The 27224-nt window shown below is 33.1% G+C and overlaps 1 protein-coding gene across 1 annotated transcript; it reads right to left on the bottom strand.

Annotated features, from left to right (window-relative positions):
- Positions 1 to 1012: 1012 nt before the first annotated feature.
- Positions 1013 to 27127, bottom strand: LOC127836380 (A disintegrin and metalloproteinase with thrombospondin motifs 4-like). The gene is made up of 24 exons (XM_052362994.1): positions 26754 to 27127; positions 21672 to 21729; positions 19861 to 20015; positions 18676 to 18762; positions 17807 to 17916; positions 17379 to 17507; positions 17003 to 17119; positions 16522 to 16601; positions 14887 to 14969; positions 13721 to 13831; positions 13337 to 13518; positions 12900 to 12960; positions 11650 to 11800; positions 10571 to 10749; positions 9911 to 10028; positions 9296 to 9388; positions 7537 to 7688; positions 6815 to 6884; positions 6445 to 6528; positions 5835 to 5949; positions 5346 to 5470; positions 5037 to 5153; positions 4587 to 4606; positions 1013 to 4320 (listed from the first exon to the last, which is right to left on the bottom strand). The coding sequence occupies exons 1-24, from the start codon at positions 26817 to 26819 to the stop codon at positions 4258 to 4260; spliced, it is 2526 nt and encodes an 841-aa protein (XP_052218954.1). The 5' UTR covers positions 26820 to 27127; the 3' UTR covers positions 1013 to 4257.
- Positions 27128 to 27224: the final 97 nt, after the last annotated feature.

The following is a 27224-nucleotide window of genomic DNA, read 5'->3' on the forward strand; positions in this document are numbered from 1 at the left end:
TTACGTTACATTAGATACGTTAACTTTTGTATATTGAAATATCCAAATGTATCATACATTTGCCGTGAGATGTGAAAGAGACGTTTTTGCGTTCATTTACTTACCGGTATAAGTCCGACCAGCAAGACGCCCACTGTAGAACGCTGTCGATCAGAATCTGCCGGATTCAGAACGATTTTATAGCGAATCTTCATGTAACGCAGTACCAAATATACGATAATCACGCAAAGCTGTGCAGTATATACGGCAGCTAATCAGTGAATGTCTTAACCATGAAATGACTTCGAAGTCGATTCCAGACTGTTATATGACGATAACGCGACAGCATGATGACGATGACGTGGCAATATGCAAGCATGATGAATTGCATGCTTTAAAGAAACATTGCGAAGACAATAAAACGCGACTACCTTAACTAAGATACGATACTACGACAGTTCGAAGATGATGATGCAATGTAAGTTCATGTTATCGCCTTATCGTCATCGCACTGTCATGTCGTCATGTTATCTCCAATTTTGTGTAGTGTTCACGGTATTGCCTGTCGACTATCTTCTTTAAATTATGCATGATTAGGTTTTAAACCTACACCAGCAAGATAAAAAGGGCCAATATATTTTCTTTGTCATTTGAACTCATTAAGGCGGATAAACCGTATTCTGATTCATACATTAACCAAATGACCTATGGGTAATTTTTCATATTCCCTGTTTTAAGTTATCATTTTATTTATCCTTAAAGTAAAAATAATTTAAAACTTGTATTCACAAAACTTGTTGAATGTCCAAATCGGTAATGATTACCCGAATGATGGTTTATTATTATTATTCATATAACTATTTGAACATAGATTTGGTATTTATTGTGGGGTATTGTACACAACTTACATTGTCTAAAGATTGATCATCGAACAATTTTAATTCCAATACCAGTATGATAACTTAACGCGAAATATAATGAAACTGCTTGAACGTAGTAGGTTTTCTTCTAAGTACATTTTATTTCACCTCCATTCATTACAAAACTGATTGTTAATTTACATGTTAAGTTGTTAGTATATAATACAGTTCTTTTAACAATTCAACTTGCTTGATATAAAACAGGTATTGGTATAATAGAGGTAAATACAATCCATGCATAACAGTATATATATACAAACATGCACACACACACGCACACACAGAAAAATACAAAAAATGCCATGTTATGATAGAAAAAAGTTTGGACAGAAAATATATAATTTAAACAGACAACAATGGTATTAAATATTTTAAGCAAAACAATAAAATTTACTCTAAGACTCTTCTATTGATCTTCAAATAGCTTTACAACTGCCCAGTTTAGCAGTTCCTTTTCTTGGTATTTTGTTTTCGCTTGATTTTCCCATGCTAAGCAAAGATAATTGTTCAGCCCTTTTATTGAAGGTAGTAAATTCTTTCTCTAGCATTCTAATATGTACTTTGTTATTTCCATGATAAGGATATTTATATCAGCCGCATGAATGCTTGTTCTCCCAAAAAGCATAGTTTAACAGGAAATCTCTGTATAGTTTTGCACATTATGTGATCCTAAAAATTGTACTACATGATTTACAATTCTATTTGTAAAAATGCAGTCCCAAAATATGTGTAATGTGGTTTATTCACTTACCTTACAAAAGCAACATTACTTGTCATTAACGATGTTCATTTGATATAGCAAAGATTTGGTTCCTAAGATTCTGTGAATAATTCTTGCCTGGAATCACTGAGTGTATGTGTCTCTAGATATAGTAAAAGTACGTGTATGCACTTTTGTCCATTCAATGTTATTAAAAAGTGTACTACATTTTAAATGATAAGTGGGTACATCTGTATAATAGCTAAAACATTTATAAACAAGTTTATTTTTATTATAACCCAATAATATGTTATTTAAGTAAAATGATAAAAACGCACATTGTATATAGGCCTTTTTTATAACTAGAAATCCTGATAATCTGATAAGCCTTCATAAAATAAGAAGTTAATTTTAGCACCAATCACATTTTCTTATACAGATTGTTTTAAAAACACTACAGAAGTGCATGCTATATCACTTACAAATCTTATTCCCCTATAATTCATATTTTATAATATATACTATTCATACCTATCTAAAAATTTATGTCGTAAAATAAAGCCATATCAAGGATATCTTCACACTTATTGATATTTGGTTGATAAATATACTCAATATAGAAAGTAAGGACATCTCTCCAAAAACAATTTGTTAAACCTATCATAATTTGTTCTATGTAATATTTTCCTAAATAGAAAATTTTCTTCACATCAAACATAAAATACATCAGTTGGAAACATTTTCCATTGCTTGATACAATTTTCCTTAACCATGTCTTTATCATTGCATTTTTTCAAAAGCATATATTTCAGTCATGGCCACTTGTCCATCATCATATGATTTAACAGCAATAGAATGTTTAAGTTTTGATTGTCCATCCCATACTCAATTTGAAAACAGGCTATCTTTCTGTTTTAATACTTTTTCTCCCGGGCTAGGAATGGCTGTAAACAGTTGTGAACAAAAGGGAAGTAAGAATGTTTTAACAACAGTTATCTTTCGTAGGAGTGTTAAAGTTCTCCTTTTCCAAAAATTTATAATATTGTGAAGCTTTTCAAGTTTACTGGAACAGTTTATGTCTATCATTTTCTTTAAGTAAACATGAAATATCAAATAATATTCCTAAAACTGTGCTAGTTCGTAGTTAACATTTACAAAAACGTTTTGTTTGAAATCTTTTCACATCAGTTATGGCACGTTTACTTGATAGCTGCTAAAAGCATCATTTGACGTAGGAAACACATTAACAATGCACACATTATTCGATATCAGTTGAGTGCTATAAAACAATGGTCAATTCAATGTTTCCTTATGCGCAAAAAACATGTTTGGTGTTCACTCATAACGTATTGAAGGCTTCTATAATCTGCAACTACTGTTTTATTCGGCTTTACTATATCCGATCTTACATATACATGTAGCCTACAGCTAAAGCTAAATGATGTTATAGAATTAATAACGACCCGTTGAATAATATGTAGGATAATACACCGACTAGCTTTCATACAACAGCTAAGACATGTGCATAGGAACTACTTTATGCCGTTCACTCCTCGTTCATTCGGTTTTATGTTTGTGTATGTACATGAATTGAATGTTTACATTACAAATCAATTCATTTTACGGAATGGAAAACTAAAACGATTTCAATATTTTCACTGCTAAAAGTTTTGATTTTAAATAATTTATCATGAGATATTAATACCTAAACCAAATTGTTGATATTTACATGTGACAATTAGACAGTACAATGGCTGTATGTACTTTAATATGTATAAATGAACAATGTATAAATAAGTATTACAACATAAAACTCCGCGATTGTAATTTGCGTATTATTGCAACATCCATTTCAATCGCGAATTTTCATTTAGTATTATTAAAGGAAATCATTATATTTTTTAACACCAACTCATTAATGCTTAATTATAAAGACAAACTAAATTTGAATTACGTAAACTTTACCGTATGAAGCGGTCAACATTATTTCAGTCAAATCTAACAACGCATATCGAAATACAATCGAATAACTAGCAATGATGATAAACAACACCGAGTTCTTAAAGATATCGAAGTATCAAGGAAAAACGTTCATTTTTCAGATTACTTAACTACTTGACTGACAACATAATTTATATTTTATCTTCCATCTTTAATACGCGTAGATCTTCACCATAATTGTCAAAACTAAACCCTGTTCCAGACATTATGCCTAATTTTATTAAAACACTTTAGACAGTGTATTGAGAACCAAATCTTGATTTGTCTTGTCGATTGAGGAGCAGCCATATGCAAGCATTTTATCATTAGCAGCAGTGTGACTAAATAACAATCTGAATAATTAGAGGTAGACATAAAAAGAGATATACATTTACAGCATACTATTTCACAGACATTTGCATGAAGAGCCTCTCTTTTACAAGAATACATTTCTTCGTTACACATATTGACTTTAATGTGCTATGTTCATGCTGGGTTTGCAAGATCACGATCTTAACAACAAGTGCAAATGAATGCACATAACAGCGGTTTTGCTGTATACAAAATTATTTTGAGTTTACACTTGCAAGGGATTTGAAGAACAGGTCCAAATGAACAACGCATACAGTAAGTAACGAAAATACAAAATTTCACTCTATAATCGACTGGCATGGATTCCTAGTTGCCCCTGCGCTGCCGTGCCTGACGATGTAGGCCGCGCCCAATGACCTGTGTCAGCTTCTGTTATAACAGTAACACAAAAGTAATATCATTATGAGTTTTATTGTTCGGTTGTTGTTGTTGAACAGTAAAAACACAATCGCAAACATGTTTCTCCATCTTTTCATGGTAATTATTATATATTTAATAGTGCCTACATCATGATCGTCTTGTTTACGGTTTTAATGAACAATATCATACAATATCGTCTGATGATCAAAGTAAACACAATATATCCCGCTTTACGTGCATATTAACACACTTAGGGAAGATATACGGATACTTACTCTTAGAGTTGGAGTAGGCGCTGTAATAAAAAAAAGAACTTTACATTAAAGTTAAACGTATACAACTGTATTAAACAATACTGTAACGGTGCACATATTTATAAGGTTATGTTTAGTATATTAGAATATTAACAACACAATTTGTGTTTCCACTAACCTAACCAACCTTTAATTTTGCGCCGTCCTTTAAACGTGTGGCTATCATTGTTCGTGTTCTTTTCTTTACTCACTCAATAACTGTGAAGAAGTTTTAGTTTGATCTTAATTATATCTGATCAACGTTGCTAAATGGGCGCGAAGCTTTAAACCAAAGTACCGTTTCTTCAGCCTCAAACATGTAACATAACCTATGTTGCCAACGACCTCAAATGCGATATTATATTTAATTGCGTTTGCCGCAACGTTTTTGTTTGACATTTCAGTATCAGATTAACATTTGAATTAACTTACCACAAAGTCCACAGGACATGTAGCAATCGTGTTCCATAAGTTCGTTCTTCGACTCACACCAGCCCTTTGCAACGTTAGTCACACACGTTGTTGTGTCTACTCTGTCTGCGCATTTGGCTTAAATATTTTCAAAATATGAACATAACGTGGAATACGAGTATTATTCATTCGATTTTGATAGAATTTATTGACGGTTTGTGGTAATGCGATGACAACTATGAACTATATATTTTTCGTAAACGTTCCTTTTAACATAAGATAATAAAATTGTTATATAATTTTATTTTTATTAAAAAAAGTCTAACTTACTGCTGCAGTCCAAGCCTCCATAACCCTGGGGACATAAACACCGACACGCCGTCAAGTTATATGTGCCTCCATTCAGGCACGTGCTGACCTTGCAGTCCCGACAGTCCTTGCCTTGAAACGGGTACCTGTAGTCGAAAACTATCAAATATTAAGACGGTATAAAACGAAGCCTGTATTGTTTTCAGTCTATTTGTATTATTTTAATTGTCAAGCATATACCCCATGTCACAAGTACAGGCAATAATGCAACTGACGTCCGTGACTAGTTACTAGTTTGACAATTATATTAAAGACCGTCGAAAATGCACTATATGCACTCAACGTTAAATTGCATGTCAAGGAACAAATTGTTCAAGTTCCCCGTGACGTGCATTGTTTAAGTTAACGATTGCGGAAAACAACACAGAATTCCACGAAAACAGACAAATTCACAGAAAATAACATCATGTTCCGCGCAGAAAAGGTTATGCACAACACACGATAAAGTACCTGCACTCGCACGTAGTCCCGTACGTGTTTCCATGACAGTTACAGCTGCACACAGTCGATTTCAGACTCATTCCATTATTGCAAAGCTTATTGCAGGTGGTATTGCACGTTGCACCTAAAATAAATGTGTGCGATTTTGTGCATGAACTGAAAACGAATAGCAATATATGGGATCAGTCTTGTATACATCTCTTCAAAGTTAATAGTTCAGACATTCGATTTAAGCATTAAATTTACATACATGGAAGAAAGTCTATAAAAAACTTTAACACCATAGCTTGTCATTTCCTATAGCATTCATTTGGCTAGCGGGCAAAAACTCAAAAAGCGCTTCAGGCCAAATCCTACGTATAGTTTCAGTTCAGAAATTCGATGGTAGACAGACACTGGGATTTATTTTGCAACATAATAAGTTAAGTACAATTGTTTGCACATACACAATGTTAGAATAGACATTTTGAATGACTCTGGACTGCACACAGTTATATACGAACAAAGTGTGCCTCTATACAAAGTTAAAATCCAACCTGATTATGTGATAGTATAAAAATGACTGCAAACTGTTATTAAATGAATATAATTACAGTAAGAAACGATCCGTTTTACTTACCAAAGTATCCGACTTTACACTGACATCCACATAACGATTTGTTCCATGTCCCCTGAGGTCCGCATGATCCGCTGCAGGTATCCACTAGAAAATATAAATTAAGTTGTAAGTATTATAATATGATATTACATATGTTACATAAGGTGAGAAATGTCACTTAAAATACTGAATCCACATGTCCTGTAGTTAAGGACATTGAAAACATTGATAAACCAAGCATAAAATCATTAATTACAACTCCGGGCACTGACATGTAATGCAATGCATGTTATAGTATTATTACATTGTTCATATGTAATTATTGCGGATAAACAATTTATGTGTTGCATGTAACTGTGCACTAATTAAATCAATAACAACTTTGTCATACTTGTTGTGTTCGGCGGTAAGGAGTAGGCATAATGAACTCCAACGTTCGGATAAGAACCTCTCTGGTAGTACTAGAACAAACCATATGACACATTTGCAACAGTGCTTTTAATAGTAGAAGTAAACAATTACAAACTGTTTAACATATATTGTGCTCTTAACGGAATAAGCACAATATTAATTACGGAAGTATGCATTAATTGTAATATCGAGAATTTAAGTAAATTATTGACAATTTATTACACAATTTGAAAAAAGAGGTAATGTTCGATTGTTATAAACCGTTGTCATCAGGACTTTTGTGACCGCGGAATAATACGTTAATGTGATAACATCGATACATTGTTTGGATATGTTTACGTGAACGATTAATAACTGTTGGTAGAGTGAACTACTGTAACTCGGATGCGTGATGCCTTTAGATGGGAGTTCGAAACAAACTAGAACCAAGCATCAAATGTATATGTTATGCAATGAATTGTTACTTTTATTAATTGATGTAGTATTGCACCTATGCACAAGTTTTTGACTAAATTAACACAATCACTATTTTTATTTATTTGTTATTTCTAGAGTGAACCTACCATTCATCAAATTACCTATACACCGAGTAACTTAACGGACAGTCCAAAGCAACTATGTTTAATGACATTCCTAGGAGTTTTCATTACCTAATATTTTTAAATTTAGAGATGTCAATTAATTCAACCAAAGTGTGCATACCTTAATGACCACTGGTCTTAAGATAGGGCCCTCCGTGTAAATGTACTGTGCGTTCCAGATGCCATACCAGTAGCCTCCTGCATAGTTGTATGGGTTTGTCAAGCGGCTATAGCTTAGCGTCATTACAGGTCTGTCTTCAAGGGTAAACAACTCTGCAAAAATCACACACTCAAAATTAAATCTTAGCGCCGATATAAATGTTGGCAAAGTACACGTCGTCTTGTTGCGCTTTGTCAATCTATGTGTTAATAACCACCTAAAAAATCTGTTATTATCCTCGGTGACCTTGACCTTGGCCCCAGTGACCTCAAACCTCAATAAAAGGTAGAGGTCCATGCAAGGTACCTACATGCCAAATATGTTTTAGATCGAGATCGGTAAAATATTATTGAAGGCGCTATGAGAAACTGTAACAAAATTTTGACGTAAAAATCTATATTTAGCCTCGGTGACCTTGACATTGACCCCAGTGACCTCAAATCTCATCAAAAGGTAGAAGTCCATGCAAGGTACCTACATGCCAAATATGTTAGAGATTGGTAAAATATTGAAGGCGCTATGAGAAACTGTAACACAATTGTGACAGAAAAATATATTATTAGCATCGGTGACCTTGACCTTGACCCCAGTGACATCAAACCTCATCAAAAGGTAGAGGTGCATGAAGGTACCTACATGCCAAATATGTAAGAGATCGGAAAAGTATTGAAGGTGCTATGATAAATTGTAACACAATTGTGACAAACAATAAATTATTAGCCTCAGTGACCTTGACCTTGACCCCAGTGACCTCAATCATCATAAAAAGGTAGAGGTCCATGCAAGGTACCTACATGCCAAATATGTTACAGATCGGTAAAATATTGAAGCCCCTATGAGATACTGTAACAAAAGTGTGACGGAAGTAAGGTAGTAAGGAACCCCAAACTGGCAACTATATGCTCCCGAAAATGTTCGGGGATCATTAAAACATAAATTCATTACAATATAGGCAAAAATCATTGCAGCGTCGCGAGTTATGCAAATTATATCTATTTTTAGCTTTCGCTAAATATTATGAGCATATGGAAGATAAATACATAGATTTAGCAAAAACGTAGCGTTGCAACTCAGTTTACGTCTGTAATAGATGTATGTGCATTTGTTCTTACCTTCTCTCCGCTAAATTCGCCCTTATCCACAGTTGTGTTTGTTTAGGTTTGAATTAACGTGTCGAATCATTAATATTAATTAGGTCGTTTTCGTACTTTACCGTACTCGACCCCAAAATAAAAATCGCTATAGTGTTTGTTTTCAATCGATTTTAACCGGAATTTCAGTGATATCCTCAATAAAAACACGTGTCCTTACGATTCTTCCCATATTTATAGCTATGACCGGCAACTTTACACAAACTATATTAAACAACCCAATACAATTCATTGTATACATCAGATGTTATATTTATAAATTGTATTTTAAGTGGTTTCTAATACCGAAACAAAACATATTTTCAAAAACTGCAATAATATACGCGATGTTTATGCATACATTGCATCATTATTGTTGAATTTAGGATTGCCTGATATATTTAAACCATTACATAATACCAACTAAACTGAAACAGAAATTGCCACTGTCGTGCCTAAAATACCAACCACTTACCGCTTTATCAGAGGTAAGTTACAGTTTAGTTTTAAGGACTGGGGTTCTAAAGCCAATAATACCCATTTAAAACTTCGTTGTACAGAGGACGAAATAACGAAAAACCTATATAAACCTATGTAGTTGTAGATCATAGATCCATAGTTGAAATAGAAAACGATGTTGAAGGAACCAGCTGGCAACTTGATTATTTCCACTTTTGTGTTACCTGGAAAGTTCAAAGAGTTTGTATTTAATAAAGTTTTAGGATTTATTTATGTTGAGTCATACATTGTTCATGTCATAGTATGTACAAAACCACTCAATTGACACACAAACGTCTTGAAAACAAAATGAACAACATAACTACAACAAGTCAATGTCGCTTATCCAGTTTCTGAAATATATTATTGACGTCAAACTGAATGTTCAGGCAAACCATAGTGTTTTTTTTTAACATACAATAAAACGTTTAATAAATATTACATTTAATTGTAATGCTCATAAATGGCTGATTACTTAAATGATATGTTTTGCAAAGTCAAACCGTTAAAACTAAATGTTATCTGGTTCATAGCCTTTAAACATCATAACAAATACACAGCAACGACAATCGTGCATAACAATTTTTGTATTTATGTTTAAAAGAACAACACCTGTTATTAGTCATTGTAACACAGTTATACGCGTTTTACATTAAAACAAATCAGCTTCATTAGGACAGTTTTGAATGCTTTGCCAGCGTATATACTTGTGTTGACGAGCATTCCAAACAGCTCCGTCCTAACTTGGCACGTGGAGTTATTCCCTCCACAAACTCCACATCCGTCTATCGACTTTGACCCTGCCATATCATCGCAGCCAAACATCTGCAGTTTTTATTGAACACACGTTGCAAATAGCTATATTTTTTGTTAATAAAACGCGTTGATGTTTGCTTTATCAATAAGACATGTTATATGAATAAAGTTTCGTGGCTTCATTTAGCGAGTATGGTAAACAAAGCTCAAGAAATATTCATGAAAATGTCATTATCATTGATTGCATATACTAACCGTAAAACTACAAACGATTTGCATTTTAAATAAGCCATACCGAATAATTATTTTCATCACGTTAAGACTGCACTTTGCTAATACCCGACAAGAACAATGTACATATACTTGCACAAGATGTGTGTCGTTCCTGAGTTGTATATATCTCTAAAAACTAAACTATAAAAATATTAAAGAAGTATGAAATTCCAGAAACATGTATGCAATAAATGAAATACAAATAACACTACAATATATATACACATAATTAAAGATGGTCCACAGCCATTAAACGGTCGATCCCTAACCACCGGGATATTAAAACAATACGCAACGCCCTCCAAACCGTACCAAACATGACATGATATAACACTTACGTGACAATATCCCTGGACACACCGACCGTAACGTCCAGACATCCGGGGAAGCTTATGCGTCTCTATGAACGAATCGGCACCAGTCGGTTCACACGGTGACCCGTCTGGCATTAGACCAAATCTCTGGTAGTAGTATACAGAGTTAACGCTGTTGCACTTGACCTCGCATTGACCTTGTTCTGCGATTTAAAATTCATTACTCAGTTTGAAAATGATTTGAGAAAAACATATTGTGTAGGATTTGTTGGATCAGTTTTGAAGATGCAATTAGAAATAAATAGTATGTAAGCTTTGTTAGATCAGTTTTGAAGATGCTCGTACAATAAATAGAGTGTATGATTTGTTGGAACTGTTTTGAAAATGATCTTAAAAATAAATAGTTTCTAGGATTTATTGAATCAGTTTTGACGATGATTTTAGAAATAATATTGTGTATGCTTTTATGATCAGTTTCGAAGATGATCTTATAAATAAAAAGAGTGTATGATATGTTGGATTGACTGTTGTCAATATTGATAGCATATTATTTTCATACGACGTGTACAGTTTTCTTAAATAAATTCCAAGCAAGTTGCACTTAATACAGTTGTATCTTGCAGTATTAACTGATCGGGGACATTAATCGGTTACTCATAATGCGTCTTATTAGTTGTAATATTAGAATATCTAGCCATTCAATATAATGATCCAACTGCTCCGGTGCAATTCAATTTGTGAAGCACGCGCAAGAACATACCGAATATCTTTTCGACAAAGTAGGTCCACTCCTAACCCGTACTTGCAATCCAATTACAAATTACATAACATTAAATTGCATGTCATTACCGTTTGTTATTATATAAAAAAACTGAAAGAAGAGCTTTATCTGTAATAATAGAGTATTGTGTTTTTACGATTGACCTCATGTATGCCACTGAACGTAAATATCATATCCAGTAGCTGTTTGAAAGCAATAAAGCTTTTTTTAAATATGTCGCAAATTGTTCAATCGAAATAACAAATGCATCAAATAAACATAATTACCAAGTTATCAACTAATTAAACAAATGAAAGTCCTCAAATGGTTTCAACATACTTACTGTAGTCATTAAATACAGTCCCGTTGTGCAGAAAGTGCGACGAATTCAAACCAAGTTTCGCATATGCGCCGCTGTCCTTTATTTGAGCACAGGTCTCTGATGCTCGCGCAATCTTCAGATCATCCACTTTCACAGGGTCGTTATTGCACGGCTACAATGCATATGAGTTTAAATGCGTTGTATTGTGCATGTCCTCATACAACTACAAATACAAAGCATTTATACTGCGCACGCATTATTAAAAAATATGTATTTTTATGATCACGAGTGAATTAAAATCGATATTCCATCGAATCTAACGTTTTTATTGTTATTGTATGCATTTTTACCGATTATGTACATTTTAAAAGCGTTTAACTGGAGAATTTCGCTGGATTTATGACGTCCTTTCGTCGAAAAAATGACGTCATTTCACAGTAAAACAGTAAAAAGTATCGTTATTTTTCACTGTTATTTTTCACTGTTTTAAACAGTGAAATATCAGTTTTATTTCACTGATAGTTCTCTATAAACCACCGGAAAGAATAAAATTAATTAAAGTTCAAACCAATTTTATACCCCACACATAAACCATCCCTTTGATTAAATCCCTTCCTATCATGTAAAACGTAACACATAACTATTTTATATACAATTAAGTAATATTAAACTAGGCGAATATATTCATTCCATCTTCATGGTATGTATATAAATGACCTCATTAAAAAGTTGGTTTTGTTCAGAAAAATAATTATTCCAGACAGTGACATACTTGGATTCCTTTAACTTCAGCCTATAGCATTTCGTATCAAAATGACAATTGTATTCGATGTCGACAATAATCATTTAACAAACAAGATGGCATTATATTACATTGAAACTGCAGGAGAATTATCAGGAAAGTAAGTATAATAACCATTACTGGCATAAGCTAGTATCAAATTTTAAAGGTAAATTATCAAACAAAACACTGGTTAAAGTATTGAAGCTAGGGTCAACGCCTTTGTACGGTCAACGCTAAGCATCTGGACTTTACATTGTTTTATGTCTCCCATAACCTATCACTTCTCAATTGCATGTGAACTCGAGTTGAATATGAGTGAAATACTTCACAACAATTGCAGTCCTATGAATCGATATCAAACTACATTCAGACGAAAAGTACACGCTTCTGAAAGTGACCAAAGTCAGTTTGTTTGTATAAAAATATATACTGACATATAGTTACATGTCATGGAAAACGTATTCCGAACAAAATCTATGGTACTTACTTGTATGTTACACAAAACCGGGTCATATTCCTCTCCCTCACACCATGCACTGTTCTGTGGTCTACAAAACGAGTACTTTATAACACAAACATCATACGATAAGTATGTAGTACGAACATACTACAAGACGTTAAGCATTTTATTCAATTTGGATCATTAAATAATCATTTTTCCGTATTCACATGACATGAAATGTGACTGCATTGACCAATATATTGGGTACATACAATGGACATTTCAAAATCATAATACGCGCACCCGTTCTATTTTCACGATTCAATGTTTGATACACAAATACAAGCATATTTAAGATGCATGTAAATGATAAGCAACTAATGGATTTGCCAAAACTAACAATTTCAATTCTCAATACTCAATCCCTTATTACTCAACCAATGCCTAAACTTAAAAGTGTTTCAGTGATTCATGCTTCCTACTTCGGATTGTTGCAGCTACGTGCTCTATAACTAATTCCAGTTCCACACGTGCGACTGCATGACGTGGTGGGCCCCCAGTCAGACCATCCGCCAAGAACCACTTCGAATAAGGAAAGGTCAAGGCCGGTGTTGCTCCAAGCAATGCACTGAGGGACTCCATTAACAAGTTGTGTAGAGCATACCTGATGATGCACAAACACGGATATGATCAGAAATTGACAGAAATGTACCACTGTATTTATAAACACTTCTTACTGTTCCAACATTACACCATCGTGTCTACACAGTTCGTTTTGATTGTCTTCTGCAGTAAATTATTTACCAACTTGTATGTACAAGTGGGAGGAGGACATCTAAACATAAATACATCAATATACATCTTACCATTTCATCGCCACAATAACTTCCATCTGTTGGGGTTAGGTAGTTAAACATGATTCCGTAGTGGGGTGAAGAGGTATTCATATTGATGCACGAGTGAAAGTAACACGAACCCTGTAATCGAAGTAAATATATGTGTATATGGAGCTTAACAAGCTTAACCGTTGGGTAACCAGTTCGTGCAATTCAATAACGCAATAACTTATGAGATGCACTTCCGTTATTTTAATAATTAATTTATATTCGTATTGATGTTTACGTAAATACATTCCGAATGTAATTTCTCAACCGGTTATGTCCTTAATTAAAGTTTGCTTATTTTAACGCTTCTTGTACTTATCCGTTATGAACATGCGACTATAAATAAATATATGTATAATCAACTTTCCAAATCGACATTATATTGTACATAAGTTCGCTTATTTAACAAACTTAAAACAAGAAATAAATATAATCACATTGCTGATATCAAGCGGTTGTCTCGTAGATGTGTAACAAGCAATGCGACATTGTCGTATGAACACATTTGAAATAGATCGGATGTGCATTTCAATAATTCTAGACTTTGTCGGATTTCGGTGCTTCATTTTGTGTTCCTATTTATCAACAACTAACCTGTTTTCAATTATCATCTGATATACTTCACTCTGTCCTCATGTGCATGTGTTATTGACGGTTTATTAATGACATAATATCGAGCAAAGAAACTTTAAAGCCAATAAATACGTACGTATTATTTTTTGTTTCAAAACCAATAGAATATTGATGAATATAAAACAATAATACAATTTCAGACATAGTGGTACTACAAAACGACACACTTTTCATACAATTGCAATTATGTTTGTTGTAAAATTCAGAACTCACTCATGTACAAAAAACATAGCATCTGTGAAATCCCAAATAGTAAGCTCAGATGGGTTTACATGAAACAATGGGCACACTTTTTGGTCGTCTATCAAATACCCGTGAACTCGTCCTCGTCCGCATTGGCGAGTTGTTAGGACAATAATTAAAGTCAACAATATTTGATGAATAGAACAATTATAAGAAAGCCATACAAGCCAATATGCATTTCTCTTTCATATGCATGTATTTGTTTAAGATGGATAAATACAATGCTGACATTTAAACCGTATAGAGTCCTGTTTAAAACAAGCATTCCATACTAGAGTTTCCAGTGGAAATTCCCTGTATCTGTACCCAGCTCCGTTCTTGAACTCGCATATCTCGTCGTTTGAGTATATCATACCTGCAAAACAAGAACAGCAAATACTTTAAGAACTTGCAATTTTGTAACATCAAATATGAGCTATGTTAACTACAGGATGAGTGTAGGTCAGTAAATCCTTATCCCAAAGGGACTATTATGAACCAGCAGAGTTTCAATGCAGAAGCTGCCTTTTCAGTATTTAAGATGATACGAGCCTAACTTTAATTTAAATATGATATTTATCCTTGGAATAGCCGTAGGACTTCTATGAAAATACAAGTCGTTCAAATGTAGGCACACTCAGAAACCTATTCCCAAGTACAATCTCGACAAAAACACAGTTCTGAAAGTACAGTACCTTACAAACGCACCCTTAACGCCTAGGTAGAAATATTTCCCACAGAAATGAACACAACTGTGGTAAACATAAATCGGATACAGGAACAAAACAAAGGCATACGTAATGCTTCTAAAAAGAGCTGGAAGGGATAAACAATGTTTTAGATGGATGTGAAATTGTATAACATAAAAACATATCTAAATAATACTTAACTTATTTTGACCACACATACACATTTTCAGGTCAAACGGGCCTGCGCAAAAGCCCCACAAAGGCATTTTTTATGACACATTATAAATAATCTCGATTGAGTTAGTGCTCTTGGTTAAGGACCAACAGCTATACAAATTCGCTTCTAAATCATATTAAACAAGGACATAATCAGCGCGTGCACACTTTTTTGTATTTGACATCGTTTATGTGTATTAAGTCTAATAGGTTTCTGAAAACTAGAAACAGTCGGCGTTTTGATGGTACTTTCTTTACCCGAAAAACACGTATCTCTTAATAATCGTTATTACACAAAAACTTATTTAAATCACATGTTTTCCGCTAAAAGGACTGCAACACTTACAATAGCTCAATTACATGTGGACCATCAACCTCCGGTACCCGATTGTCTTAAAGTTTAGATCTAAATCTATAGGGTCCAATTATGTCAACAGCCATAAACAGCCACGGTTATATGCATTACTGGTTTCTTATTTCAACTAATGCAAACCGTTCATTAAGTTAATTACATCTACGTCCTCTTAAAATGTATGATATTCTCCTGCTCATTAAAATAAAGGCACCATCAGAAAACATGGTTCTGGTAGACTCCAAACGGCCATCATTTAATGACGTGCCTTTGCACCAACAAGTTGGAGACACACTTTCAAGCAATAACCGAAAATGTTTGGCTTAATTAAGTTTAGACCAAAACAGAAAATGAACCCTTTGAACATAAACACTGCTGTCGAACTGGACTACGGAGAAATGTTTAGAGATTAAGAGAGATTTGGTTGTGAATGGTGTATTAACGTTGAATACCGATTTGTAAATAACGTGAATATGTTTAATAACAGTAAATTTTCGAATCTAATACAACATTACTTAACTATCTTTATAAGCAAACATATTGTCTGGCCAATTGAATTAATATTTATAGTGATCGTAAGAATAATCGTTTTCATTGCTAATATGAACTCCAGATAAAAAATAGATGAATTACAACCGACTTTACATAAACAGGAAAATAGTGTTTCTTACCTGGCCATATCCTTGGCAGTTCCATTTTCAATGGGGATGATACATCAGTTGTAGTAAGACAGCCAGCCTGAGCAGTATTGCTAAAATTTTATAATTACATATCAATTTTATTAAATATCTTGAACAAATAGTGACGCTTTAATAATCTTAAAGAGTATTTTGATGAAATAAGAGAAAATCGCTCTATGATACAGCTGTTATACGGGTTGTAAAATATACAGTGAATTATCAAAAAATCACGCAACATTTATTGGAATAGTAAACTTAAAATGTTTACCAAATGTGTTGTATGTCTTCGTCGATAACATATATTTACGCCGCGCTGTACGCGTTACAAACACTTTCAAGATGTATTATTATATTCAGAATCAATGAATTGACTAGATACATATAAATCGCTATAAAACAACCTGCATTTTTATTGCTTTAACTCAATACTAAATACAACAACAAAACAAGATCGTTGCTGTTGGAAACCTACTTTAGAAGTATATTCAAGCTGTTTGCGCTGCATGTGCTCCAACCGGAAGTCTTGCTACCCATGATGCCGTCGTTAGGAGACGCACATCCCATTTGATGGTCGTGATTGAAACCCAAGCTATCAATGATAATGTCATATGTATAATATATCAAACACAGTTATCACGGGAGGAAATAATAATCCCGGCGTACCTCATTGATATAAACTTGGTTGTTTACTTGTAAAAAATGATAAAATTGATGAGTGTACAACCAAACATGTACACAAACGATGTTAGGTATCAACATTTCATAACAGAATATATCAAAACAACGAAACCAATGTATCAGTTATTGAATGTTAGTTATTAGACCGTATAAGATAGAACGATCCTCACCAATGGCCAAGTTCGTGGGTGGAAATGACGTATTCTGTTATGCCGGTGTCGGTGGAGACCGCACACTTATAGTTATCGCTGCAAATTTTGCCTATGTACGCCTTCCCTGCCACATCTGCGCCTGTTATGCTACGAGTGCAAACAGTTCGAGCATTACGATACAATTATACTCTAAGGTTATAGGGTATCGTAACATATGCTCGTTTGATTTGTTTTAATTCAATGTAAAACGGATATGAATAAAGTTTCTATTTGCGTATAGTGTACCTCCGTTAAACTATATATATCAGGATATCAGGATTGTGTCCGTAAAATGCGCAAAAAATAATGTGTATGGTCTAGTCACTACGTTCTTATATGAAAAACTTTCACATTTTCACTCTTTGAACAATTTAACGTTCGAAGTAAAGGACAACAATATCGCATACCCTGTGTACAAATGTATATGGTCGTACTCCATATAGAGGTTATGAGTATATGCGCCACTGCATACACTTGTGAGTGTGTCTCCTAATATCCTACTGGGCACGTACCAAGTCTGAAAATGAAATATACAGATAAACTGTTTTAACTGATTTAATATATATTCAAATTATGGATTCCCTAATAAAGACACGCATATACGTAAAATTGTAAATCTTTAATTGTAACTGATAACATGCGTGATGAATAACTTACATATTACATATGAATATTACACGTTGATCAATATGTATGTTTGCCGGTATTTTAAACCAAGCAAGGTTTGTTTAACAGTTAAATATGTGCTTTCACATGTACAAAAATTGAAAATTTTAATTTAACGTTACACCTATTGTTGCACAATACTTATTGTCAAAAAATATTAGGACTTTTTAAACACATGTCTGATGACGTTCAAAACACCGACTTATGACGAGTAAGTTTTATCGGGCGTATTTCGTGTTTATGTATGGCACTCATGCATATAACAACAAGGAAACATGTTTTGCTTTAGGTTAATGATTGGATATTCTATTGCAGTAATGGTTGAAGAAAAAAATGTATTTGCTCACTCTTTGCCTTGCCACTCTGTTTTTAACTACTCGTGAACTATTAAATATTCTGTCAGTATATGTAAAACAGTAACGCGAATCCCTTAATGATATGTATTTAATACATGCGGACAGGAATAACCAGACAATTCAAACAAACTCCTTTAATTCCTAATAATCATAACTTGAACCTTGTAACTTTCGGCCTTTCTCATAATAATGTATGTATGGACTATTCCAACAACGTAACGTAAAACGATGGCAGTTAAAACTCCAAGAAATACCGGGTTAGTTCTCCAGAAGACGATGTTCTTGATCTCTATAACTACGTTATATCCGAGCCGATCTGCCTTCCCCCATTCTGCCTGGACCTACACAATTGAATTAATCAGTGCATTATGACCAACGAAACTGAAGTAATTTCTATCAAAGGACCTACGTAATTGAATACCTCATTATAAAAAAATCTGAAGACTGACAGTATTATTTATTAGATGATCTAAATAATATTTGATATCGTTATTCAAGAACCAACATAATTGAAGAAATCGTACAATTAATGACCCACGCATCTTGAGTAACCGTTATAAATCACCTACATAATTGAAGTCGTGTTAAAATGAATTATGTGGTTATATAAAAGTTATCAAAGATAAACAAACTTGAAGTAATCGTTGTATTATTACGAAAATAATTATAATTATACATTATCAAAGGACCTAAATATATAAAGTTATCAAATTAAAACTTGGTATTTGTGTGCCTTTTACGGTTTATGTTGGTAACAAATCCATGATGTTGCAAATTTCCTTATTACCATATGTTCATGATGTGTTCAAATTAAGCTTACTGCACAAAAACACAAGAACCCATAACAACCAATTAATAAAAGTTGAATAACTTCCTTCGAATGATAGAGACAAACATTACCGCGGGGCTTTAAAATGTGTGTAATGGCGCTAAAAACCCACACTTGGACCACATGTATTCATTTTAGTGTTAACATGTGAATACCAATTAAGCTCTTACATCATTAATTCAAATCGATGATAACAAGATAATACTTTTCAATTAATTATAGTTTAAGTACGCAAGAACACTAGCTTTCTGAGGCACATTGAAATGAAACATTAACAAGTGTCATGTACATCTTGCATTGTATTAATATGCGTCGGCTAAAGAACATCATACAGCATAATATTCAGATAATCGTCATGTCCGGCTAGATTACTAATTAAAAGTTTTGACCGCTTTAACGAAAGAATTTGTGTTTTATAGTACATGTGTTGTATTAATAATCTATATGCATTAAAACAATATTTCCCTCGAAATGTTTCATGAGTTATATTTAGCTTACTTTAAATGTTAAAGTTATTCATTCTAAAGTCTGGGCTCATGTACTTCCTAAGACGTCTGAATAGACCTGGATAGACTAAACGTAAATCAATGGTTAAACTAGTTCTACTTACTCCTGACCATTTTAATTTCATTAATTCGGTTAGTTGTTCGTCTGAGGTGTACCCGGCCTCGGCCATCTTGGCAATATATAGCTCATCCAGAATAAGAACTGTCTCGATTACTAGTGTTTTGGTTGTCTCTCTTCGATTGCGAGCATAATCTTGGTCTAAATCAAGATAGAAATGCTAACACTATATATGATCATAGTTTAATTAATACATAATCTAGTGGAAAAAAAATTTAAAATCAAAATAATCCGTGTTTTTATGTGTCAATTTATTTGACTAGAAACAGTCTAAGTGTCTTAAGTAAAATGTTCAATTGCATACAGTATATACAGGTTCGCAATTATTTCATTTGCAGGAACAACTCGAGGCATGCAGTTTGCGTATGTTCTGTAAATAATTGGATTTTTTGCTACTGTCATTTTGATTTCGCAAAATCAAAACGAAACCCAGGACATAAGATATACGTTATAATTTGGGTGATGTTTCAAAGTGTAATTTATCAAGGACCTTTGAAGAAAAATTATAAAGATATTCAGAATATAACACACATAAAATATAAGCTGGTAAATGAGTTAAGTGACATATTGATTGACTAATCGAAAACGAAATAGTATGGTTTAATAGTTTGGGTCATTGTCAAGTGACAAGTATGTACTATTAGTTACACGCTTAGTAACTGAGTGTGTATGGGATATACACCCTCAATAATTTCATACCATACGAGAGCGAACCCATACACCTCCAGTTACTAACTGTGTAACGATTATATGTCAACCGCCTACTCGATTACTCGGGGTGTATGGAAATTGCTCGGGGTGTATTGAAAATACACCATGGGCACGTGAAGCAAATCGGATTTTTGTAGAAGGTGAAATATAAAAAAATATTTAAGAAGAAAAATCAGGTTTGCTACTGATATTGAGTTTAGCTGTAAGAAATCCAGCTGTGTATGTTAATTTTGTAGGTCTTTTGTTATCCTGCTCGTTTTATCCAAACACTTATATATATTTGTATAAGACATTATTTTAAAAGGATATGTCAGGTTATGATATTAAAGATTTTATATTAAAACACACAACTCATAAAAGTATGGTGATTGTATAATTCTTTCAATTAGTCTACATAAGAGGCGAGCTAATTCAAGGACTCATAATTAGGTTACAACGTAGCAGTAAAGAACGAACACATTTAAAATAAATATTATTACGCGATTGATGTAACATCCCATGAATATACAGTTTTATTCAACAACATTTCAAGTTTTGAATCAATAAAATAGAACTTGTTTCACATAAATTCTACCATGTGTTATCGAATCCCTGGTGTATACAGTGTATGCAATTTTAAGCAATTAACTGAGTGTTATTTACCACTGCTGTTTGCAAGTTGGTTTCTATATATCATATATGAAATCTGTAAATGTACATAAAATCATTCTTTGGAACGAAAGCCATTAAACATCAAATTAACTGCAAAATTTATTTAAGCAAAAATGGGTATATAATGTTCATGCCATTGAGCATTACATGATGGGGGTTTTAACTTATAACGTCATTCGTTTTAAGATACCGAAGTAATGTACATACCATCACCAACATAATTATGTCAATTAACTTCATTCACTTCTTGCATGATAGCTAATAAGTCGACTTATTTTTGGCTGACTGTACATAATGTTTACATGTATACCGAAGGCTAATTATAATGACGTACGTTACCCAAATGTTTTACGGCATTATATCAATATAAACAAGCTATTTGTCTGAACGTTATCGTTTGCAATAAGATTATTTCGTGAAAATGTATAAACTTACCTTCCTCGCTGAACGGACTCGCATTGGAGGCATCGTTTGCAAAACCCGAGAGAACACCCTAAAATATATTGTCTTATTGATAAGGTAATCCGATGTCGATAAATAATAATACATATCCACACCAATTTACAAATATGCCGCGCAGACGCAGCGACACTTATATACAGTCTGAAAGTGCTGATGTTTATACTTGTGTTTGAAAGAAATAAACCAGTATGCAGTTAGAATGCACTGCATGCATGTGATTAAACACAAACGTTCAAATTGGTAAAATTGTTAACCTAAACAACCCATTTGACCCAAAAAACACGTTTCAGAGCGTCTGTTATTAAATCTTATAAACATTATATATATATTGTATACATAGTATATATACATTTATATACCGAATCAATATAAGGGCCGATTCAAGACATGCTGTAGGGGAGGGAACAAGTCAGTCGGTGAACGTTCCGACTAACTGACTGTATTTTGACTGACAGACCGACCGACTGACCCAAAGCCGAAACTCACTCACTAACTAGCTAGCTCATAATAATCATTACGGAACATGATGAAATCTCTTAAAGTAAATCATTTAAGAAGTTTCTTTTTCAATAAACAAATCCTTATGCAGTTTGTAGGCATTTTTGGGATCACATTATAACAACCAGCAACACGCAGATAAACGCATGTTATACATTTAAGGTGACCGCAAATGTCTCGGTCGGTGTTTAAAATGTGTATATTTTTTATTTTCGTTTTAGATTTAACAACACTATAAAATCAACACATATTAGTGTGCATTCTTATTTTCATATAACCTTAACTCGTACAAAATACATTAAACAACACAATTTCTTAAAACAAATTGTTGATGTTAAAAAAACATATATATAAAAACATGCAATCTAAGTATTTCGAAAATCACTGTTGGAAGATTTAAATTACGAGTTCCCGTTCTCCGCTTAAACTTTGATAGCAAGACGAACAAAAAACGAGTGGCTCACATGTTTTGAGAGATATCTTATGATGCAGCATACAACATTATCTGTAAGGTTATACTATTTACAAATTAGTTTTCAAAGCCCATTTATTTATCGCAATGATATAGCTATTTCGTTTAGCTAACGTAAGTGGCATGCTTATGGCGCATGGCGTAATGGATATGGTGTCCGCATAGCGCCCGAGAGGTAACGGGTTTGATCCCCACTGTGGAGCGATCTTTTGATCTTCCCCAAAGACGCCAAGTACTGGTTCAAGGTCACGGAAACGAACTCAAGAGAGTTTCAAAAAAGTAGTAAATACTTTAAATTCACATAGCTAGCTTATAGGTTGAAACTAAAGTAATTAAACGAACCGAACACATATTTTCATAAAACAGTTTTAGCAATTCCCGGTTATACACAGTTATATACAGTTGTATGCAATAGTATTTGACATTATGAAACAATTACACGAAACGCCAACATGCGTGTTTTCTATATATTCGTAAAAATTGACCATCGTATCCCCAATACATCAGGTTGTGCAAAACTGCGTATTTCAAGTGAGATTTTATATTTGATATATGAAATGTTTAAAATACACATACAATAATAATTTTGGACGAAAACACTAGTACATCAAATAAACTGGCGTTTGTAATTAAGTAGTTTTCATATTTAATGCTTATTTTATTAATTATATCAAGCGTCTTGAATGATAACTACATTCGTTTTAGGATACTGAATTAATATATATACCTTCACTAAAAGTATGTTGTAATTACGCTGACTTTACTTTTGTATATGTCATTAGTCTATTTATTGTTTTGTATAGTGTTTGTTCCAAAATGTAACATAATACTGTTTAAGCTTAACAAATTCAGATTTATTTCTCACAATTTGTTTCACTTAAGATATTAAATGAAATCTAACTGTATACGATGTAAGTTGTAGACGGTCGAACATTGTCTTATGTTAAGAGCAACTGTGTTCGCCGTAAACATTTAAAGGGATCTTTTCACGCTTTGGTAAATTGACAAAATTGAAAAAAGTTGTTTCAGATTCGTAAGTTTTCGTTTTAGTTATGATATTTGTGAGGAAACAGTAATACTGAACATTAACCATGCTCTAAAATAGCCATTATATGCATCTTTTGACGATTTTAAAACCTAAAAATTATAAAGCGTTGCAACGCGAAACGATTGAATAATTTGGAGAGTTCTGTTTTTGTCGTTAAATTTTGTGAAACTACGAAGATTGCTTATATAATGTATAAAATACGTCAAGAATGTGTACTCGGCGGAATAGCTCAGTAGGCTAAAGCGTTTTTACTTCAGGACTCTGGCAGGACTCCAGGGGTCACTGGTTCGAAACCTGCTCCGGGCAATGTTCTTTTCCTTTTTTTTATTTTTTTTCTTGATTTTTTACTGGAGCTTTTATGATCCAATGTTTACATTTATCAATATAAAGCATTTAATGAATAAGTAAAAAAAATGCCAAAATCTGTGAAAAGGCCCCTTTAAACCATAGACGTTCTAATGTATGTTATTCGACGTTTGTATTACACATATTTATTACTCGGGAAGTGTAAGGTTTTATCTAAAGTGATTAAGCACTAATGGCCCGTTCAGAAAACCTCACAAGTTTGACATAGTCGTGCTTGTCAAAGACAATCTGTATTGTTAGCCATCTGATGCATACGTGTTGACATCATGCACACACGGTGCTTATATTACATTCATGTACTCTTTCTTAAGTTAGTCGATGCATAGTTTTATCGGCAAATACATAATAATACATTAGAGATTTTATTTCTTTTTAATGAAACTGAGTTTTAAGAAAATATATGTGCAACTAACGGGTAATTTGTATCAGAGGGAGGACAATCAAACGTCAATCTCCGTTATTAAAGTAATAACGGTTAACAGCAACACGCAACTGATTTCAATTTTTAAACTATGATTTTTGTAATATTCAGGTTGTAACGATATTTAAATAATGAAAAGAGGCTCGTGTTTTGTTTTACAATTAATCCAGCGAAAACAACTATACACAACACACATTTTTTTCAAATATTTAACGAGGTGAATATTGAATAATATGCGTTGAATTTTGTGTTCCGTTTTGTCAGCTACAAACCTGAAGATGAAAAGACGATACATAAACGGCCCTGTAATTGGTGATCATGCGATAGATATATGTCTATAAAGCGTGTATTACTTAGCTACCATTACCTGCACGGCAAACTCACATATATGGGCAGATGAACGCAAATGTTACCAAGCAAAAGTCTGCCATGCAAATGCTTTAAAAACATTTAACATTGAATGTATTTAATGATAAACACTTTTGATATGAGCTTACATTACGTTCACAAGTGAATAATCACTCCATTTGTCGTCCTGAAAGCTGTAATATGGCCATTATTTCAATCCGACCTTTCATTTGGCGTTTATCACGAGAGCTAGGCACACGATACTTTGGGTACATGGTAATTTTCTGTGGCAAATTATTTTACAGTGGAAAAGAAAGAAAAACTAAAATTATGAAACGATATCCGGACAAGTGAACATAAACATGTATAAATAAGAGGTTTGCTTGATATTGTTAATTGTGCTATTAACGAATAAAGTTTTATTATGAGCATTCAAACATGTCAAAATACGTAACAGTGGTGTTGTTGGTTTCATGTTTACAATAGTTCTTATCAACACTACGATTACCAACATACTATTGAAACCAATCAATGTTATATAAGCCTTGGAATACCACATTCGTTTAAATTTAAATTTTGACCTTCGTTCGTTAAAACTATACCTTAACAATACACAGCTGAAGAATCAATGGTCATGATATACTATTTTTGACATTTTAAGATGTATGCATAATTTTAGCTTTATGTAAAGAGCCTAAAGGGACACAACACCATTTGGTCCATGAAGATAAACCGCTATAATTTATCTTCACAAAATTAAGTACTCATTACCATTTAGATTTTATCACATTTTTACGATATGATTACTATACTTAAAGATGACAACAGTTATTTGGTCAAATACATGAAACTGGTAATCTTGGAATTTGTATTTGTATGATAAATGGCCTATTTTGTAATTTGTACTGTACGCTACTCCAAACATATAGCAGCCCTGATATGGATGAAAAATTATCACAAAACTTAAACGAATTTCAAACAATAGTAGAAATGATAACATTACCTTTTCTTGAGTGAAACGATATCCATGCTCCATTAAATCACTTGTAAAGTGAAGAGATAATTCATACTTAAAGTTAAGTTTTTATTTACGGGGGTAGGGGGTTGAGGTTTAGGACTCAATTAAAGAAGGGATAAACTGGGTTGTTTTAGGTGACCATTTTTGAGACGAGTATTCAAGGAATGTAATTATAATACTGCAGTAATATGTTTATTTTCACACACGCATGCTGTATGCAAAAATAGTGATCTAAATTAAGTATAATATTGATTTGTGTGTATTTGACTTTGTAATTATAAAACAATTTAGTTTTGAATCAATGCCTTTTTCATTTGATTTCCATAAAATAAGTAATTTTACAAGTTTTAAAGAGGTTCTATGTTGTGCTTCTGTATACATGTATTATTAAGATCACTTTAAGGTTTTGAATTGTATCGAAGCAAACATATGTACAATAACACATATTTTGTTCGTGCTATGAGTTTTTCTTTAATCACGCAATAACGCTTAACGTAAGTTTGATAAAATCATCAGTAAGCAAACGTTTCCAAATAAAGTTCCTGCATCATGAACTCAGATGCATCTAAGTTAAAAGAAAAACAAAACACATTTGTTTCCATTCATATTGAAAGCAATATCACTCGTGCTTAATAACACTTAGATCCGTTCTTTTAACATGACATTGTTAAAAATCATCAAATGTGTCATAATTCACAAAGGCTTGTACGGAGATCTTAAGCATGAACAACAACTGTGTATACGAGATTCTGACACAGGAAACAAACATGCAGGCGCAAAGACTATATCATCACTAAATAATTACGTTTTATATTTTATGTTAACATACAAATTAAAACGCTTTTTATACAAATATGATGTTAAAAACAAAACAAATAACTTACGCTTCCAAAGCTTAGTTTCGAATTCCAAATGAAACTTAACATAAGAAAAGTAACAGATGCACGCATGTTTAAGGCACTGAAGAAAAAGCTGTATCCGATGTTCACAACGCCTAGGAGTTGTCGAAATGATATATGTGCAGCTTTCCGCTATGTTTATACACACATTTTCACCTCATTGAACTATCTAACAATCTACAAAAACTACCAACGTTTTAGGTTTTAAAATGGTTTTGCGTTTTACGAAATATCGTTTTCTGCATCAACGAAGCATGCGGCTTAAATAACAGCGGTTTATTTTTTCATTTCACCCACGCACTCTCGTTTTCTCGTTCTCGAGTTCTCGTTTCAAGTAATCTATACTCAAGATAGAACAATCGTACACTCCAAGCTGTACATAATAAACTGAAGTTATCGAGACAGAATATAATCTATATAATAGTGTCCTGGGTGAACATTTGCAACTCGCTTCTT

The sequence above is a fragment of the Dreissena polymorpha genome, chromosome 6 (genome assembly GCF_020536995.1).
Source record: "Dreissena polymorpha isolate Duluth1 chromosome 6, UMN_Dpol_1.0, whole genome shotgun sequence".
NCBI lineage: Eukaryota > Metazoa > Mollusca > Bivalvia > Myida > Dreissenidae > Dreissena > Dreissena polymorpha.